General features: G+C 49.1%; 1 protein-coding gene across 1 annotated transcript in view; it reads right to left on the reverse strand.

The window, feature by feature from the left end:
* RNF157 (ring finger protein 157) overlaps window positions 1-17,728 on the reverse strand; it is a 54,739-nt gene extending 37,011 nt beyond the window's left edge. Inside the window, exons 1-2 of the mRNA XM_029927086.1 lie at window positions 17,693-17,728; window positions 15,891-16,052 (exon numbers count right to left, since the gene is read on the reverse strand). Coding sequence (XP_029782946.1) covers window positions 15,891-16,052; window positions 17,693-17,728 — 198 coding nt within the window. The remainder of the gene's footprint in view (window positions 1-15,890; window positions 16,053-17,692) is intronic.
* Window positions 17,729-18,023: the final 295 nt, after the last annotated feature.

The following is an 18,023-nucleotide window of genomic DNA, read 5'->3' on the forward strand; positions in this document are numbered from 1 at the left end:
CCCAGGTTTGTAGTTCCTGGCTATTAATACAAAGATTCTTTAAGCAGGAGATAACAGCCGGTCAGGAAAGCACCGCCCCTTAACTAAGCGGGAAGTCAAAAGTTCAGCAAGAGGATTTGGTGACTGGCTTCTGACAAATAAATTATGGAAAAGGAAAGACGTCCAGTGGGCAGACCTGGCAGACACCCGTCCGAGCACGCGATCAAGGTCGCTGCGGGGCAGCGATCGGAGCTTCCCTCTGCGGAGTTCTCCCCCCAGAGCTGTAGCCTCGGTCTAGTTACCAGAAAAACCCAAACCACGGGAAGTTCTACAAAATACCTAACGGTACATCACAAAACTGTCCCGGTCGTGAGAGATAATGAGAGATAAGGAAACGCTAAGAAGCTGCCACAGACGAGAGATGGAGGGGACACCCCAAGGTGATGTGGTTTCTTGGATTCGATTCGGGAACGAAAAAGAGACATGAGGGGGAAGACTGGGGTGGTCCTAATAAAGTCTGAGGGTTTTGTGTTGTGGGGGGCGGGGAGTGGGGAAGAAAGCCGAGCGAAGTCTGTTGTTTCTGAAAACAAACTAATGTAAATTGGGGTGGGTGCGCCGCGGTGTGTGAGAGGTTAGCAGCAGCAGACGCTGGGTGAAGGGTGTTATGGGAATTCTCCACTATCTTATAATTTTTCTATAAACATAAAATTATTTTTTAAACAAATGTTTATTTATTTTTGAGAGAGCGAGCGGAGGAGAGGCAGAGAGAGGAGGAGACAGAGGATCCAAAGCAGGCTCCGCGCTGACAGCAGCAAGCCCAGGGCGGGGCTCAAACCTATGAACCGTGACATTATGACCTGACCCAAAGCCGGTCACTTAACCGACGGAGCCATCCAGGCACCCCAGCATAAAATTATATTTTAAAAATTAAGTTCAGGGGCACCTGGGTGGCTCAGTCAGTTAAGCATCTGCCTTCAACTTAGGTCATGATCACACAGTTTGTGAGTTCGAGCCCCGGGTCGGGCTCTCTGCTGTCGATGTGGAGCCTGCTTTGGATCCTCTGCCCCTCCCCCTTTCTCTGCCCCTCCCCCTTTCTCTGCCCCTCCTCTGCTCACGTGCGCATGCTCTCCCTCTCTCCCTCTCTCTCTCCAAAAAAGAAAATAATAAGTACACTTAAAAAAATACATTCAGGGGCGCCTGGGTGGCTCAGTCGGTTAAGCCTCCGGCTTCGGCTCAGGTCAGATCTCACATTCGTGGGTTCGAGCCCCGCGTCAAGCTCTGTGCTGACAGCTAGCTCAGAGCCTGGAGCCTGCTTCCTGTTCTGTGTCTCCTTCTCTCTCTGTCCCTCCCCTCTCATGCTCTGTCTCTCTCTGTATTAAAAATAAATAAAATATTAAAAAAAAATACATTCAGCAAGAGAAACGCTGAGACGAAATGGAAAGCAGAGGATCTCGAAGCGGAAGGTGTAGGGCTTGGCTTGTGCGCTCCCGGCGGTGTATGCAGACCAATCACCGAGGCTTACGAAGTCTCTGCTCCCTCACCAGCGAAGTATGCCTAACATTAGCTGCCTCATAGTTTGTGACATTAAAGGCTGTATTAATCAAGGTCAAGGTAGGAAAACAGAAACCACACTGGTTACTCTAACAGAGAGAATCTAATCTGAGACACGGGTTACACAGGCACTGGGCTAACAGACAGTGACCTCCGGAAGCAGCTCCCTCCCCTAAGGGCTAGAAGAACCCAGGGGAGAGGTTGGGGATATCAGACCCCAGAGGCCCAGGAAAGTGGGGCGCAGACTGCTGTTTCTACTGGACAGAAAGAAATTGAAGATGATGGGGCGCCTGGGGGGCTCAGTTGGTTGAGCGTCCGACTTCGGCTCAGGTCTTGGTCTCACAGTTCGTCACAGCCCAGAGCCTGCTTCAGATTCTGTGTCTCTCTCTCTTTCTCTGCCCCTCCCCTGCTGATTCTCTGTCTCTGTTTCTCAAAAATAAACATTAAAAGAATATTAAAAATAAAGGAAGAAATTGAAGATGACACAGACAGAAAGACATATATTCCATGCTCATGGATTGGGAGAATTAATATTGTTAAAAAGTCCACATTATCCAGACCAACCTACAGATTCAACGCAATCAAGGTAGACTTCTGAGGGGGGCCCTTTTCCTCCTCCAGCCCTTCCAGCGCCCCCTGTTGGTGGAGCCTGGCAGGGACCGGCAGCAGGTGATCGAGAAACAGGACCCCTGGACACCGGCCCCAGCATCCGGGCTGGTTAGGGGGCCAGGAGACAACAGCTTAGCTCTTACCTGTGAAATAGCTTTGCCGACTGTAAACTCTGCCCACTGGCATTTATTATGATCGTTCTGTGAAGCGCTTAGGCTAACCGTGTGTTCCCTTTTAAAAAATATTATTTATTTGTTATTTTTAAGGCTGACCATATACACTTCTGAGGCTTATAGCATTTAACATTTTAATAAGTAGAAGATACGGCTAGGAGCTATGTTCTGTTCTATTCTTAGAGCAACTTTTACTGCAAAGCTCACTTTGCCTTCCTGTTTCCTTCTATAGGTAAAGTCTGTGTCTGACCGACTTCTGTAATAATCAGGGCTACTTTCCATGCTGGACCCGGCAAGGTCACGTGAGGGAATGCAGGAAGTGTGCTCCTTGGGGATGCTAGGATGTACATGTCACCAACTGTCATTTGACTCAGAAGCCTCTGACTTTTATAGAATTCGTAGAGCAGCTTCATGACAAACTAAGGCCACTATGCATCCCTTTAAAAGCTGAAAAAATTGGGGTGCCTGGGTGGCTCAGTCGGTTGAGCGTCCAACTTTGGCTCAGGTCATGATCTCACAGTTCGTGGGTTCGAGCCCTGCGTCGGGCTCAGTGCTGACAGCTAGCTCGGAGCCTGGAGCCTGCTTTGAATTCTGTGTCTCTTTTTCTCTCTGCCTGTCCCTTGTTCACGCTCAGTCTCTCTCTGTCTCTCAAAACTAAATAAAATGTAAAAAAAAAAAAAAAAAACCTTATAAAAGCTGAAACAATTAACCAAATTTTTCTTTGAAATGCAACAATAAGAAGCCTAGTTTCCCGTAAGGTGGGGCGTGCGCTGACAACAGGAAACAGAGGTGAGAGTGTGCACGCTCGGCTTCAGGAGGTTTCAAAGAAATTTCGAGGAAATTCCTACAACACAGAGGCTTTAGTTTCACTGCTCAATACCACAGCAGTTCTTCGCACTCCGGTTTGTCGAGAAACAGCATGAAACAACAAACCACAAGTTCAAGTGCATGAGAGGCACTCTCCAACTCAGCAGAACTGAGGTCATCAAGCGCCTTTCCCCGGGCTTCTGAGAAACTGTACAGTTCAGGATCGCGTCCTCTCCATGCGGTCTGTGTCGATCTTCCCTGAGATTACAAACCGGAGGGAAACAGCCGTAGTGGAGGTGTCTGTGTATCGCCCAAAACACGCGTAAGACAGGAAGAGAATGAGTCCATGAACAAGATCTTCAGAAAAGCCTGTGCCCCTGGTAGTTCTGAGGACGCTGACATTTGCCCCCCAAGCTACTGGCCGGTACGCACTGCCTAGTGGTTTTTTTTTAATAAAGGGTTTGTGGGGCAAGTTTAATGAGAAACTAAGACCCTCCGGTCCTGGCAGTGAACTGTGTGCAGGACCCGAGAAGGAAAAATAAGTTATTTAACAAATTGACGGCAATCCCAGGAGCTGGAAGGTCCAGTTTCGTGCCTCGGTTCTCGCACTTATTGGTGAGTGAGACCTCGAGTGAGTAATTTATCATCTCTGGGTCTCAGTTTCCTCATCTGTAAAATGGGATTTACAGCCCTTGTCTATCTCCTAGGGTGGTTAAAATCAAATAAGAAATGTTTTAAAGATCGGATCGTACAGTGCTGTGAAAAATACTGGTGGTCATGAGTGATCAGCACTAGTGGAAATATTATCTCTTGTTTAGAGAATTCTACGTGTAATGCAATTGTGAACACAGGCACACTTCGGAGATATTGTGGGTTCGGGTCTAGACTGCTGCAATAAAGCAAGTCAAATGAACGTTTTGGTTTCCCAGTGCATCTAAAAGTTATGTTCACACTCTGCTGTAGTCTCTTAAGTGTGTAATTGCATTATGTGTAAAAAAAAAGGGACATACCATAATTCACAACCACTTCATTGCTCTCTTAAATATGGAAAACAGAGGGTTACTGGAGGGGTTGTGGGGGAAGGGGGATGGGCTAAACAGGTAAGGGACATTAAGGAATCTACTCCTGAAATCATTACTGCACTCTATGCTAACTAACTTAGATGTAAATTTAAAAATAAATTAAAAAAAAAGTATTTTATTGCTAGAAAACGCTAACCATCTTCTGAGCTTTCAGTAAGTCATAATCACTTATCCTAGATCACCGTAACACATAGAATAATAGAAACGTTTGGAATATGGTAAGAATTACCACAAAGTGACGGAGACACGAAGTGAGCCAACGCTGTTGGGATGTGCTCCGCGCAGGGTTGCCGCAAACCTTCCGCTGATTTATAAAAAAACTCAACATTGCGAAGTGCAAGGAAGAGGCACCAGACAAGGTGCGCTTGTGCTTAGGAGACAGAACGCGCACGTGAGGTGTCGGCCATGCGGTGTCTCTCCCGCATCCGTGAATCCCGGGCCACTCGGGGGGAAAGATGGTTAGGAGGTACCGCACTCTGTCGTGACGCAGGAGAATTACCCTAAATCTGCCGCTTCCTCTACTGGAATTCCACCTCCCGGGAATAGCAAACTCCCAGGGAGATATATAAATTCCTTCCACAGTGTCTGGAAGGCTCGCTGAGGTTCTCCGCTTGTGACCGGAAGGAAGTGGAAGGCACCGCCTAAAGGAAAAGGGGAGTCAAGCAAGCCCCCCTCTTGCTGCGTGGCCCTGGCACGAGCACACGGGCCTTCAGCGGCGTGCCTGGCCCCCAGACAACCGTAAACCGATGAAGCAAAGAAAGCACAGGTCTGGGACCAACAGCTCCTGTCCTGCAGCGAGACTCACGCACCCGCTGCTGGGAGCTGGGTGGGTGGCCGTGACCGAGGGCTGCAGGTGCAGAGGCCAAGCTGACCGCCCCCCCCGCCCCCGCCACCACGGCCGGCTCTGCGCCTCTTAGTGGTGCCTGTCCACAAACAGGGGCTCCCTGAGCTACGCGGACACCAGGCCCCAGAGAGCGCGCTGGCATGTCTATGACGCCGGCCCCTTCCTTCCAAGACACTCTCTTTTTTAAAGTCAGGCTTATGGAGATATGATATACATCCAAAATAAAGGTCACCTTTTCAGTGAATTTTGACGAACACACACAGCTGTGTAACCACCGTCAAAATCAAGACACAGAACATTTCCACCACCCCTAAACGATCCTTCGTGCCCTTCTGTGGGCACCCCTCGCTGCACACCCCCCCGCCCCCCGTCCCTGGTAACCGCTGATCTGTTTTCGATCCCTACAGTTTTGCCCTTTCCAGAATGACAAGACACATTCTTTACAACGCTTGCATCAAATAGCCAAAGGCCTCTTCCAACTCGCACACAACGCTGTGTTCAGATGCTTTACACGAGGAGGGAGAACCCAGGGTCTGAGGGTTACAAAGGGCCAGAAAATTCTCTGCAGCCTGAGATGCCCACATACCATCTCCCAAGAGCAGGCCACATCCTGGTGGGAGGGGGGGCCGCCCTTTAAAGTCCAAAAACAAAGGGCTCATTTTAAACTGTCCCTGTGTAAACCTCCCGGCTTCCTCTCCCCTGACTACACAGCACTAGACACAACTACATTTCCTTCCGGTTTAGCTGAGCTACTGGTGCTAAAGGAAAACGTGACTTACTGTAGCTGGAACGGAACACAGAAGAGTAAGAACATTCTGCTTGGCTAAGAAGCTTGAGGGGTTTTTTTGCTTTGTTTTGTTTTTTAATGTTTATTTATTTTTGAGAGACAGAGAGACAGAGACAGAGTATGAACAAGGAGGAGAGAGAGGGAGACACAGAATCTGAAGCAGCTCCATGATCTCTAAGCCGTCAGCGCAGAGCCCGACGCGGGGCTTGAACTCACAGACCACGAGACCATGACCTGAACTGAAGTCAGAAGCCCAACCGACTGAGCCCCCCAGGCGCCCCAGAAGCTTGAGACTCAATAGAATATTCTTCCTGTCAGATCGGGCTTGACCTCACATTGAGTTATTTGGGCCTTGCAAAAGACTGAAGTGTTACTGAATTCTGCAGGAAGCACTCAAGAGCTAGGCTGGGCTTGGGTTAGCCTTGAGGTTAGGGTTCTTTGCACAAAAAGGAAATAATTAAGCAACTTGATAGAGGTGTTGGCTAAGGCAACAATAAGATTGCAATATACAAATAGATCAGATCAACACACTGCGTATCTTAAACTTACACAATGTTATATGTCAATCATATCTCAGCAAAAATACATATAAAATTAAAAGAGAGGGAAAATGAAAGGCAAGCAGAGACTTTATAAATATAAATATACATTTTTAATATATTTAGCTGAGAAAGGACTCTTATTTTCTTAGTACTTCCTTACCGAGAAAGAAAAAGCAGATGACCTAATAGAAAAATCAGATAAGCTAATAGAAAATATTTGAACGGACACATCACAGAAGAGGAGTCCAAATGGCCAATAAACATACATAACGGTGCCCGACCTCATGAGTCATCAGGAAAACGGAAAGTAACTCTCGGGGCGCCGGGGCGGCTCAAGCAGTTAAGTGTCCAACTCTTTTTTTTTTTTAATGTTTTATTTATTTTTGAGAGAGAGAGAGTGCAAGCAGGGGAGGGTCAGAGGGAGAGGGAGACACAGAATCTGAAGCAGGCTCCAGGCTCTGAGCGAGTGGTCAGCACAGAACCCGACACAGGGACCGAACCCACGAACCATGAGATCATGACCTGAGCCGAAGCTGGACGCTTAACCGACTGAGCCACCCAGGCGCCCCAAGTGTCCAACTCTTAATTTCAGCTCAGTCATGATCCTGTGGTTCGGGAGATGGAGCCCACTTTGGGCTCTGTGCTGACAGCGTGGAGCCTGCTTGGGATTCTCTCTCTCTCTCTCTCTCTCTCTCTGCTCCTCCCCTGTTCATTTTCTCTCTCTCTCTCTCAAAAGAAATAAATAAACATTTAAAAGAAAAAGAAAAGTACTCCTACACACCCCCCAGAATGGAAAGGGCAGAAAATACTAGGTCCTGGAGACTTCTAAAGCAGGCTGGCTGGAGTCACGCTGGGGGAAAAACAGCTCTGGGAAAGGGCTCGGCGGCATCCGCGACAGCATCTCCCGTGCCCTGCGAGGCCCATCCCGCGCACACTCAGAACAGACCTGCGTACGTCTGCTCAACCAAGTACCAGTAACGGGATGGTCAGGTCACAACGGCACCGTCCCCAATGGCCCAGAGCAGACAGGCGAGTGCTGTGAACCGCAGGGCGGATGAGCCGCTGCGTGCGGGCGCAGGGGACACACAAGCCGTGTGCAACGGGATCAGCAACTCTCAGCAACGTTCTGAGCGGAAGGAAGCAGACATAAACGGGCACGTGTGCGTGGTGCCACTTACACAGAGATCAAACCAGGAGAGAAGACGGGACAGTGGCCACCCTGAGTCCGGGTCAGCGGTAGGAAGGGGTGTCAGGGAGCTTCGGGGGGGCTGGCCGTGTTCCAGTTCTTGATCTGGACGCTGGTCGTAAAGGTGTGTGGGCTTTGTGAAAATCAGGTGTACGTGTATGATTTGCTACCTTTCAGTGTATCTGTCATACTTCAATAAGCATAATTAAAAAATTTTTTTTAACATTTATTTATTACTGAAAAACAGAGAGAGACAGAGCATGGGCATGGGAGGAAGAGACACAGAACCTGAAGCAGGCTCCAGGCTTCGAGCTGCCAGCACAGACTCCCATGCGGGGCTCGAACCCACGAGTGGTGAGATCATGACCCGAGCCAAAGTCGGACGCTCAACCATCCGAGCCACCCAGGCGCCCCTATCTATAAGCATAGTTTTTAAAAAGGACAAGCCAGCCCTATGTAAATAGATCCAGAATGATCTCCAAGATGTGCTATTCAATTAAGAAGCAAGAGGGGAAAAGAAAGCAAGGGCGTGGAGCCTGCTTGGAACTGACTCTCCCTCTCTCTCTCTCTCTCCTCTCCCCTCCCCTCCCCTCCCCTCCCCTCCTCTCCTCTCCTCTCTCTCTCCTCTCTATGCCTCTACCCCACTCACACGTGCTCTCTCTCAAAAAGAAATCAGTTTTGGTGGGGCACCTGGGTGGCTCAGTTGGTTAAACCTCCGACTTCGGCTCAGGTCAGATCTCACGTTCGTGGGTTCGAGTCCCGCGTCGGGCTCTGTGCAGACAGCTAGCTCAGAGCCTGGAGCCTGCTTCCGGTTCTGTGTCTCCTTCTCTCTCTGCCCCTCCCCCTCTCATGCTCTGTCTCTCTCTGTATCAAAAATAAAATAAAACATTAAAAAAATTTAAAAAAAAAAAGAAATAAGTTTTGGGCACCTGGGTGACTTAGTCATAAGCATCCAACTTCAGCTCAGGTCATGACCTCACTGCTCATGGGTTCAAGCCCCGTGTGGGGCTCTGTGCTGACAGCTCGGAGCCTGGAGCCTGCTTCGGATTCTGTGTCTCCCTCGCTCTCTGCCCCTCCCCCATTCACAATCTGTCTCTCAAAAAATAAACATCAAATAAAAAACTTAAAAAAGAAGTAAATTCTGACACGTGCTACAAGGATTAACCTCAGAGACCTCGTGCTAAGTGAAATAAGCCGAACACAAAAGGACAAATACTGTAAGATTCTACTTATGCGAGGCGCCGGTCAGACCTGTAGAGACAGAAAGTAAAAGGGTGGCTGCCAGGGGCGGGGCGTGGGGAGAACGGGGGTTAGTGTTCGGTGGGTACAGAGTTTCAGTTTTACGAGATGGAAAGTGTTCTGGAGATTGATTGCACAACATTGTACGATGAACCGTACACTTAAAATGACAAAGATGGGGCGCCTGGGGGCTCAGTCGGTTGAGCGTCCGGCTTCGGCTCAGGTCATGATCTCACAGTTTGTGGGTTCGAGCCCTGCGTCGGGCTCTGTGCTGACAGCTCAGAGCCTGGAGCCTGCTTTGGATTCTGTGTCTCCCTCTCTCTCTGCCCCTCCCCTGCTTGCACTGTCTCAGTCTCTCAAAAATAAATAAAAACCATAAAAAACATTTTTTAATGACGAAGATAGTATATTTTATGTTATGTTTATTTTGCTACAATTTCTTAAAAACCTGGAAAAGCTCCTGTATTGAACTGAGCAGTACGGTCACCTCGCGGAGAAAACTAGGAGCAGGGTGACATGTGTTAAGGAAGCCATTTTTAAAAATACTCACACAAACCTGTCTATAAAGCCCTAAGCCGTATGAAAAAATGGGATTATTCATTCCCCAGTTTAGTCGCTTTAGTGTCTGGATTTTCTTTTTACTCTCAGATTATGAAAAAGCAGGCCACGAACACAGAGAATCAAATGCTTCTAACGGGGAATCCTGGCACATTGTCACGGAGAGGATGCAGAACCTGGTTTTATTCTGATCTTTTCCTTGTTCTCCACAAGCCCGGGCCCCACCAGGCAGGCCACATGGTCCCTGGGGTTCGCTGAACAATTAAACCATTATTTTGCGAATGTCCTTAATTTTCCGACTCTGTGTATTTTCTAGAACTGTCTCCTTCCCTGCTCAGCAGTGGGGCCCTTTTCCTATTTTTATAAAAAATTTAAATGCTTCTGATTTAAAAATAAATCATTAGGAAAAAGTCAAACTCAAATACATATTCATGCAGAAAAAGACGAAGTCAGAAGGGAGGAGCTCCCCTCACTCATGTCACCAACCCCCCTCCCCCCCCTCCCCCCCCCGGAGTCACCACAGCAACGGGGTAAAATGCATTCTTCTCTTACAGATTTTATGCACCTACAAATATGAACACACACAGAAGAGATACAAATACACATGTATTGTTACACACTGTTATTTTTATCAGAAATGAAACCGGCTTCCATGTGAAACCTAACAACTTGCTTTTTTTTTGACAAACCACATGGTCACGACGTATTTTTATCTCAGTGGGGTACAAATCTACTTTATTTTTGGCTGAACACCAGTTCCTAGTGTAGACACGCTATAATTTATTTAACAATTCCTGCCTGATGTGTGCAAAGCCCACATCTCTGCTGTCAAAAATGAATTTGCGTCGTAGCAGAATTTCGAGCGAAGAGGAGTGAGTATCTCCTTGACACGGAGATTCGGAGAAATGAAATAGGTTGGTGAAAGGGTATGCGTAACCAGAAACGTAGTAAATATTGCCAAACTAAATGCCAAAAACAGTTGTAGTACAAGTTATAAAGGAAGGAAGAAGGAAAGACAATAGCACGCAAAAGGCAATAACTCAGTCTACAACACACACCCACATACACACAGAAAAGAGGCACATTCCTGCCACGGACTCTCATATCAAAATTCATCTGTTGGGCGCCTGGGTGGCTCTCTTGTTTGAGCGGCCGACTTTGACTCAGGTCATGATCTCACAGTTTGTCGGTTCAAGCTCGAAGTCGGACTCTGTGCTGACAGCTCGGAACCTTGGAGCCTGCTTCGCATTCTGTCTCCCTCTTTCTCTGTCTCTCTCCCACTCATGCTTCTGTCTCTCTCTCAAGAATAAATCAACTTAAAAAAAAATTTTTTTTAATTCATACGTTAAAGCCCTAACCCCCAATGTGACTATATTTGGAGATGAGGCTTTGTGGGGGTGACCAGGGGGAGACGGGGTCTCTCAGGATGGGATCAGCGCCTCTAGAAGGAGGGAAGGGAGAGACAGCACCTCTGCCGCGTGAAGACACAGCAAGAAGACAGCCAGCTGCAAGAAGGCCCTCACCAGAACTGAATCTGCCAGCACCTTGATCTCGGCCCTCTTGCTCCCGGAACTGTGAGCAATGGATACTTGTTATTTAGGCCCCTGATTCACTGTCTGTTGTTTCAGCAGCCTGGGTGACCATTCCGGGCTCTGAGGCAATGCACGCCAGGGCACCGGGACTGTGACCCGCATTCTGATTACACTGGGGCCAGGCCATACACAAAACTGGGGGACTCGGTCGGTCTGACTCTTGATTCCAGCTCAGGTCATGATCCTGCAGTCATGAGATTCAGCCCTGCGTCGGGCTCTGTGCTGAGCGTGGGGCCTGCTTGGGATTCTCTCTCTGTCTCTCCCCCGCTCACGCGTGCTCCTCCCCTTCCAAATAGATATTTTTTAAAAAGCGTAAAACGGCAGACAAAACCCACATACGACATCCAGTTTAAGTGCTAGCTGTCCCAGAGGCTGTTCCTCACGCCCTTCGCTACTCCCTGCTTTCAACTCAGACTGCCCACGGTCCTTGAATCTGTGGCCTTTCTCTTCCACGCCACTGCGCTAGTTCAGGCACTGTATGGTCCGTATCTAAAACAAACCCCTGCCCAACTGGTCCCTTCTCTCTCGTCTTTCCAATTCACTCTGTACAGCGTGAGATGATTAAAGAATTAACTTTCTGGGGGCGCCTGGGGGGCTCAGCTGTGCCGCCCCGGGCTGCAGGGAGCAGGAGGAAGACGAAACCGCGTCGAGGGGGCCCAGGAGCAGAACCCACAAGATGGAGTATCAGAGACTCGACCAGAGCGCAGCTGCTTTCCTCTAAGGTGAGAGAACAGGTCTGAACTCAGGTAGAGTCAAGGCATCACTCGATTCTCTGACAATCCTAAATTCACTAAGCCTCTAAATAACTCAGAGGTTGAGTAACAACTAACCTCGACCAAAGGAGACCGAGCCCCGTAAGGAGCAGAAAGCTCGGCACCAGCCCCTTCCACCACCCAGGAAGGTGAAGGATGGCCTTGATTTAACGTTTTATAACCGCGATGTATAAACACAGAGACCTCAGCTCCTCCATATACAGGGACCAGAACAGAGAGACCTTCAGAAGCCCTGTTCACTGCTTCAGACAAGTACTTAAAAACCAGTGAAAATTCTCTCCACCCGAAACTATCAGCAGCTGCAGAAATAACCCATCGGCAAGGGGAGCAGCGCAGCCGGCACTGTTCTGGGCTTCTTTTTGCCCAGCAGTCCCAAGGCATTCCTCAAGCATCACATTCCTATAAAGTCAGAACTACCCCCCTTCACCGCTGGGTAATCTGAGAGGCTTAGTGACAGCTCTGCCACGGTTGCGAAGAGTTCAGTGGTAAGATGTAAACAAAACGAGACCGTGACTCCAGCCTCTCTCCACCGTCCGCGCGTGGGCACTCTCGCTCTTTAAATCTGCCCCTCGGGACTGGATTCTAAATTTGACGTTGACAGATTATCCTACGTGGGAGGTCGGCGGGGCTCCCGTAAAACTACAGGCTGCGTGATGCGCTCGCAAGTGATGCTTTTTTTAGTCTGACCATTCAGAAATGACGGGAATACCGCAAGTCTCACGAGCCAGGAAGTCTACGGCCTTCATATCTGATATAACAATTTATGTCAACATCTTCCGCTCCTCATCTGCATTCTCTCTGGAAGGAGGAGCTGCTCGGTGGCTTTAAAAGGCTGTTCTCTTTCCTCTGCAACCGGATGCCCAGCTACTGACCCCCGGGACACGTTACTAGAGAGTAGAACTCAAGTCCACCTTCAATCTCTGGGCCGTCCCCTAAACAGGCGTGACGCGCAGTAACGGCAAAACACAGAGGTCAGAGCAGCAGATGGAATTACACACCAAATAGCAACCCCGTCAAGAGACGCTGGGAGGGGGCGGGTCGCTGCCACTCGGGCTACTTTTAGATCTGTTTGTAGCTCGAAGATTGCACTTGATGATCCACTCGGACAGACTCACGGACAGGATGTGGGCAGCTGCTGGGCACACGTGCCCTGACTGGCAGAAACAGCAGAGCGCTTCGGGCTCTGGAGCTGGATGGCCGGGTTCAAATCCCGATTCCACCACTTACAGGCGTGGTGATCCTTGCTTAGACTGTTTGCGCCCATGTTCCTCATCTGTCAAATAAGGCCTTTCCACAACAGGGTGTGAGGACAAAATGACGTAACACTTAGAACAACCAGGCCTGACAAACAGTGGGTGTTCAGTGAATGTTAGTTATTGTCATTATAAATCACATGTGGGGGAAGGGAAGGAGATGTGCCACATTTATTCAGTGTATCTTTTTTAAAAAATTTTTACTACTGTCTTATTTTTATTATTTTTGAGATAGAGAGAGTAATTGAGCCAGGGAGGGGCAGAGGGAGAGAGAGAGAGAGAGACAGGATCCAAAGCAGGCTCCTAGCTCTGAGCTGTCAGCACAGAGCCCGATGCAGGGCTCGAACTCACGAACTGTGAGATCATGGCCTGAGCCAAAGTCGGATACTTAAACCACTGAGTCCCAGAGGCACTCCCTGTATACCTTATTTCTTTATATATTTGAAGTTACTCTGATTTGCTTTATTAACCTGAAATTATGATACTTTCTGGAAACATCTGCCCTTACAACATTAAGCATATTTAATGATGACTACATAGAAACAACAATCAAAATGTCAATACTCCGTTAGGGAAAGCCTCACGCCTGCGGTCAGGGCTGCTCTCTAGGGCTTTGGAAAGAGCTCAGTCCTTCACAGGCTCACAGAGAAGCGAACACAGGACAGCTGAACCAAGAGTCTGCCAGCCAGAAGAAACCTCAGTATCAACCAAAATTAGTAATTATTTGTCTTCAAATAATCTTTATGGTCTGAGAAGGTCAAAACTTAAACAATAATCATCTAATAAGCTACTCTGACACAAGAGGAAAGAAAAAAGTAATTGGAGTAAGAAGAAAGGGCCCCCCGATTCTTACCTGTCTCTGTCAAAAACAACAACAACAAAGAAGACAAAAAAAACCAACGATCTTTCTACTCTAAGCTGAGGCAGCAGTACAAGAATCAGAGAGCAGACACTTGGCGAGCAGGAGTTGGCGCGACCAAATGTGAAGCGGGAAAGACGTGGGATTTTGAAAGCTCTCCTAGACTGTGAATTAGGGGACGGGGGTCACTCCAGACAGAAAGGGAGACAACAGTAAAAACCAATCATCGAAACAGGTTTTTTAATTAAAGCTCAAGATGGGAGACGGTCACTGGATGAATTTTCCAAAAGGAAAAAAAAATCTTTCTCCCTCCAGGTCATTTACCTGTGTAAAAGTCTTCAATATCCCCCACAGTGCACAGGAAAGAGTCAAAGCCTTGGGGGCAATGCAGCCCCACCCACCTTTCCAATCCCGGCTCGCCATCAGGAAACGTCCACTCCCGTCAGACTGGCTTCCTTACTCGTTCCCGGGAGGGACAGACCATGCTCCGTTCAGCTTTGTATCCCCAGCGCCTGTCCCGGCACCTGGCACCCAGCAGGTGCTCAGTAAATACTTGCTGCTCCGACAACGGGGATGCGTGCAGGCCTGTGCTCGGCCCCTCACTCCCGGGCGGCCCCGTCCCCAGCCGTCTGGGGAAAGCCCAGGTCTCTCCAAAGGCTGGCTCAGCACCGTCCGCCTCTTCTCAACACCAGCTGCCCTTGCCCGTCTTCTCTCCGGCTCTCAGCCCCACGGCACCCGATCACGTCAGACCTCTCCTGCTCCTAAACATCTCCAGTGCCCGTGTCTCGTCTACCCCGCCGAGCGGGAGTGTCTGGAAGGCAGCGGTTTGTGAAGCAATGAGAAGCCGTGGAAAGGTCATGACCTGCAGCCAGGCAGACCTAGTTGTTTGAGTTTGGGGAAACCTTATGTAAATAAACACTTAGAACATAGCCTGGGACAGAGTATGTACTTTTAAACAGTAGCTCTTATCAAAGCTCCTTTCTTGGAACCTCAGTTCTCTTGCTTATAAAATGGGATTAATTGGGGGGCCTGGGTGGCTTAGTTAAGCGTCCGACTTTGGTTCCGGTCACGATCTCATGGTCTGTGAGTTCAAGCCCAGCATCGGGCTCTGTGCTGACAGCTTGGAGCCCAGAGCCTGCTTCGGATTCTATGTCTCCGCCTCTTTCTGCCCCTCCCCTACTTGAATTCTCTCTCTCTCTCTCTCTCTCTCTCAAAAATAAACATTTAAAAAATTAATGGGATTAATAATAAGTCTTCTGGTGCACCTGGCTGGATCCGTCAGTAGAGCATCAACTTTTGATGTCAAGCCTCACATATTAGGCATAGAGCTTACTTAAAAAATAATAATAATATATCTTCTGTCAGGTGGCTCTTATGAAGATTAGGAATGACATCTGAGAAGACTCTAGGACCTTCTTTAGTCGCTCACTAGCCATACGGCAGCGGTTTTTCCAAAGCGTCGTGCTGATGCAGAGAAGATGTTCCATTGGTTCATGGAATGAGCTCAATGAACAGAGACACAGCCTGACATCAACTCTGATATAAGGAAATCCTGCTCAGTCATTCATCCCACAGCTCTTTAAGGGCTTGTCGGAATATATCAGGCTTCGTTCTAGGTCCTGGGATACAACAGTAAAAATAGTCCCTGATCTGTGAAATCTACCTTCTAAAAGGGGAGGGCAGATAACAAACAGAGGGCGAGACAGACAAATACAAGCTTAGATGGCGTTCGGTGCCGCGCAGAAGAGAAGGAGCAAGGTGAGGGCGCGCTAGCAGAGTCGGGAGAGGCTGCCTGCGAGGTGGCATTTAGCAGACACGGGGATCTTTAGGAGCCGGAGCCCGGGAGATGTCCTCCCCCGCCGGGCAGACTCCAGCAGCCTCTCCAGGGGGTCAGCCTCTAGCGACCAGAGAGCCAAGGCCACAGCCGAGGGCCCGAGGTCTGGCTCCCAGGGCCCCTCCCCGTTCACGCCCAGCTTCAGACGCCGCTGACCCAGTGACCGCACAGCGGCGCACCGGGCGGAAGCCCCCCGGGGAAATGGACAGGTTCTAACCGTACCGCCACTGGCCTGGTCCCCAAGAAGTTCAGATCACTGTTCTCGCCAAAGAGGTAACCTTCGGGGTGCGTGGAGTCAAACTTCTCTCCTCCCATGATGAAGTGGCTGGCAAAATAGCTTCCTAGACAGGGAGACACAGGGACATGGAACAGACAGCCGTCAGACTAGACCAAGCAAAAACAGCTGGCTCAAAAAACGGTTACCCCTTCTAACAAGTCATTAGCACAACTGTTAACCCCAAGAGAATCTTCTCTTGATTTGGGACAATGGCATGAAAGAAGCAAAATCATAGCCGTCAGAACCCAAGACGCCAACCGTGAATAGGTGAATTTTCCTGTTAACCTGATTAACTGAGTCATTATGAACGGTCTCGAGCACCATCAGCCAAAAGCCCACAAAGCCTCACAGGGCGCATTAATGAACATGTGTATGTATTTCGTTCCTGTGTTTTGCCCTTAAACTTGAAGTGGTTATTATCTCCCCTCTGTACATGCAGGGATCGTGACCACAGGTATGAGCATGTACACACACACACACGTCTCTGCCTAGAGGTCCTGAGCCAGCTCCTGCCCAGACACTCAAGTCTCGGTCCCTGCCTCCCGCCACACACACACTCCCATAACCCTCTAGAAGGCTCTTTCTTGGGGCGCCTGGGTGGCTCAGTCAGTTAAGCGGCCGGCTTCGGCTCAGGTCATTATCTCACAGTTCGTGGGTTTGAGCCCCGCGTCGGGCTCTGTGCTGAAAGCTAGCTCAGAGCCTGGAGCCTGTCTTCAGATTCTGTGTCTCCCTCTCTCTCTGACCCTCCCCTGCTCGCGCTGTCTCTCTCTGTCTCTAAAAATAAATAAAAGACATAAAAAAAATTTTTTTAGAAGGCTCTTTTTCATATTCACTGCAAATTGACTGCTGCTGTTGTTGCTTTTATGAGACAGAGGGCACAACTGAGTGAAGGTGGAGACAGAGGAAGAGAGAGAATCCCAGGAGGGGGAGAGAGAGAGAGGGAGAAGCAGGGCTCCCCCAAAGCGGGGCTCGTGCTCATCCCATGTGGGACTCGAACTCACTAACTGTGAGATCATGACCTGAGCTAAAGTCACGTGCTTAACCAACTGAGCTGCCCAGGCACCCCAGAATGACTGTTAACAGGAAACTATGAATTTAAATAATACAACTGTCCTTGGGGGCACCTGCATAGCTCAGTGGGTTAAGTGCCTTGGCTCTTGATTTCGGCTCAGGTCATGATCTTGCAGTTCATGAGGCTGAGCCCCGCGCCGAGCTCTGAGCTGACAGCATGGAGCCTGCTTGGGATTCTCTCCCACCCACTCTCTCTGCTCCTCCCGTGCACTCACGCTTGTGCTCTCTCTCTCTCTCTCTCTCTCTCTCTCTCTCTCTCTCTCAAAATAAATAAATAAACATTTCTTTAAAATACAGCTGTTCTGGGGCGCCTGGTGGCTCAGTCAGTTAAGTGTCCGGCTTCAGCTCAGGTCATGATCTCACGGGTCGTGGGTTCGAGCCCTGCATCGGGCTCTGTGCTGACAGCTCAGAGCCTGGGGCTTGTCTTTGGACTCTGTGTCTCCCTCTCTCTCTGCCCCTCCCCTGCTCGTGCTGTCTCTCTCTCTCTCTCAAAAATAAATAAAACATTAAAAAATAAAATAAAATACAGCCGTTCTTGGCTTTACCTACCAATTACCACACAGATTACGGAATTCGGCAGGACAACGGTTTAGCACTAATGCAAAGACACGTGTGTGTGCACACACATGTGCTTACACACACACACAACACACACCCTCAGTCTAAATTCACTCACAGTGCGAATGGCCAGGGTTTCGGGGACATCAGTCATGTCTTTGCCCCACCTCGACTCCCCAGGAGACCGGGATATTTTTAACACTATGGTAACAAGAGGCAATCAGCAGTCAGGGGTCCGAATCCCCGTCTTCCTCATGCAGACAAACCGAGGGGCTGTGCCGGGAAGGGAAGGCACTGATGAGTCACCGAGGGGAGCCTTACGTAACACCGCAAACCCATCTGGGAATATTTCCAACCTCGACCTCAATGAATGCCTCTTAACACAAATTTCTCACTCTTTTTTTTTAAAGTTTATTTATTTTGAGAGTGAGAGAGAGAAAGGTAGAGGA

The sequence above is a fragment of the Suricata suricatta genome, chromosome 17 (genome assembly GCF_006229205.1).
Source record: "Suricata suricatta isolate VVHF042 chromosome 17, meerkat_22Aug2017_6uvM2_HiC, whole genome shotgun sequence".
Lineage (NCBI taxonomy): Eukaryota > Metazoa > Chordata > Mammalia > Carnivora > Herpestidae > Suricata > Suricata suricatta.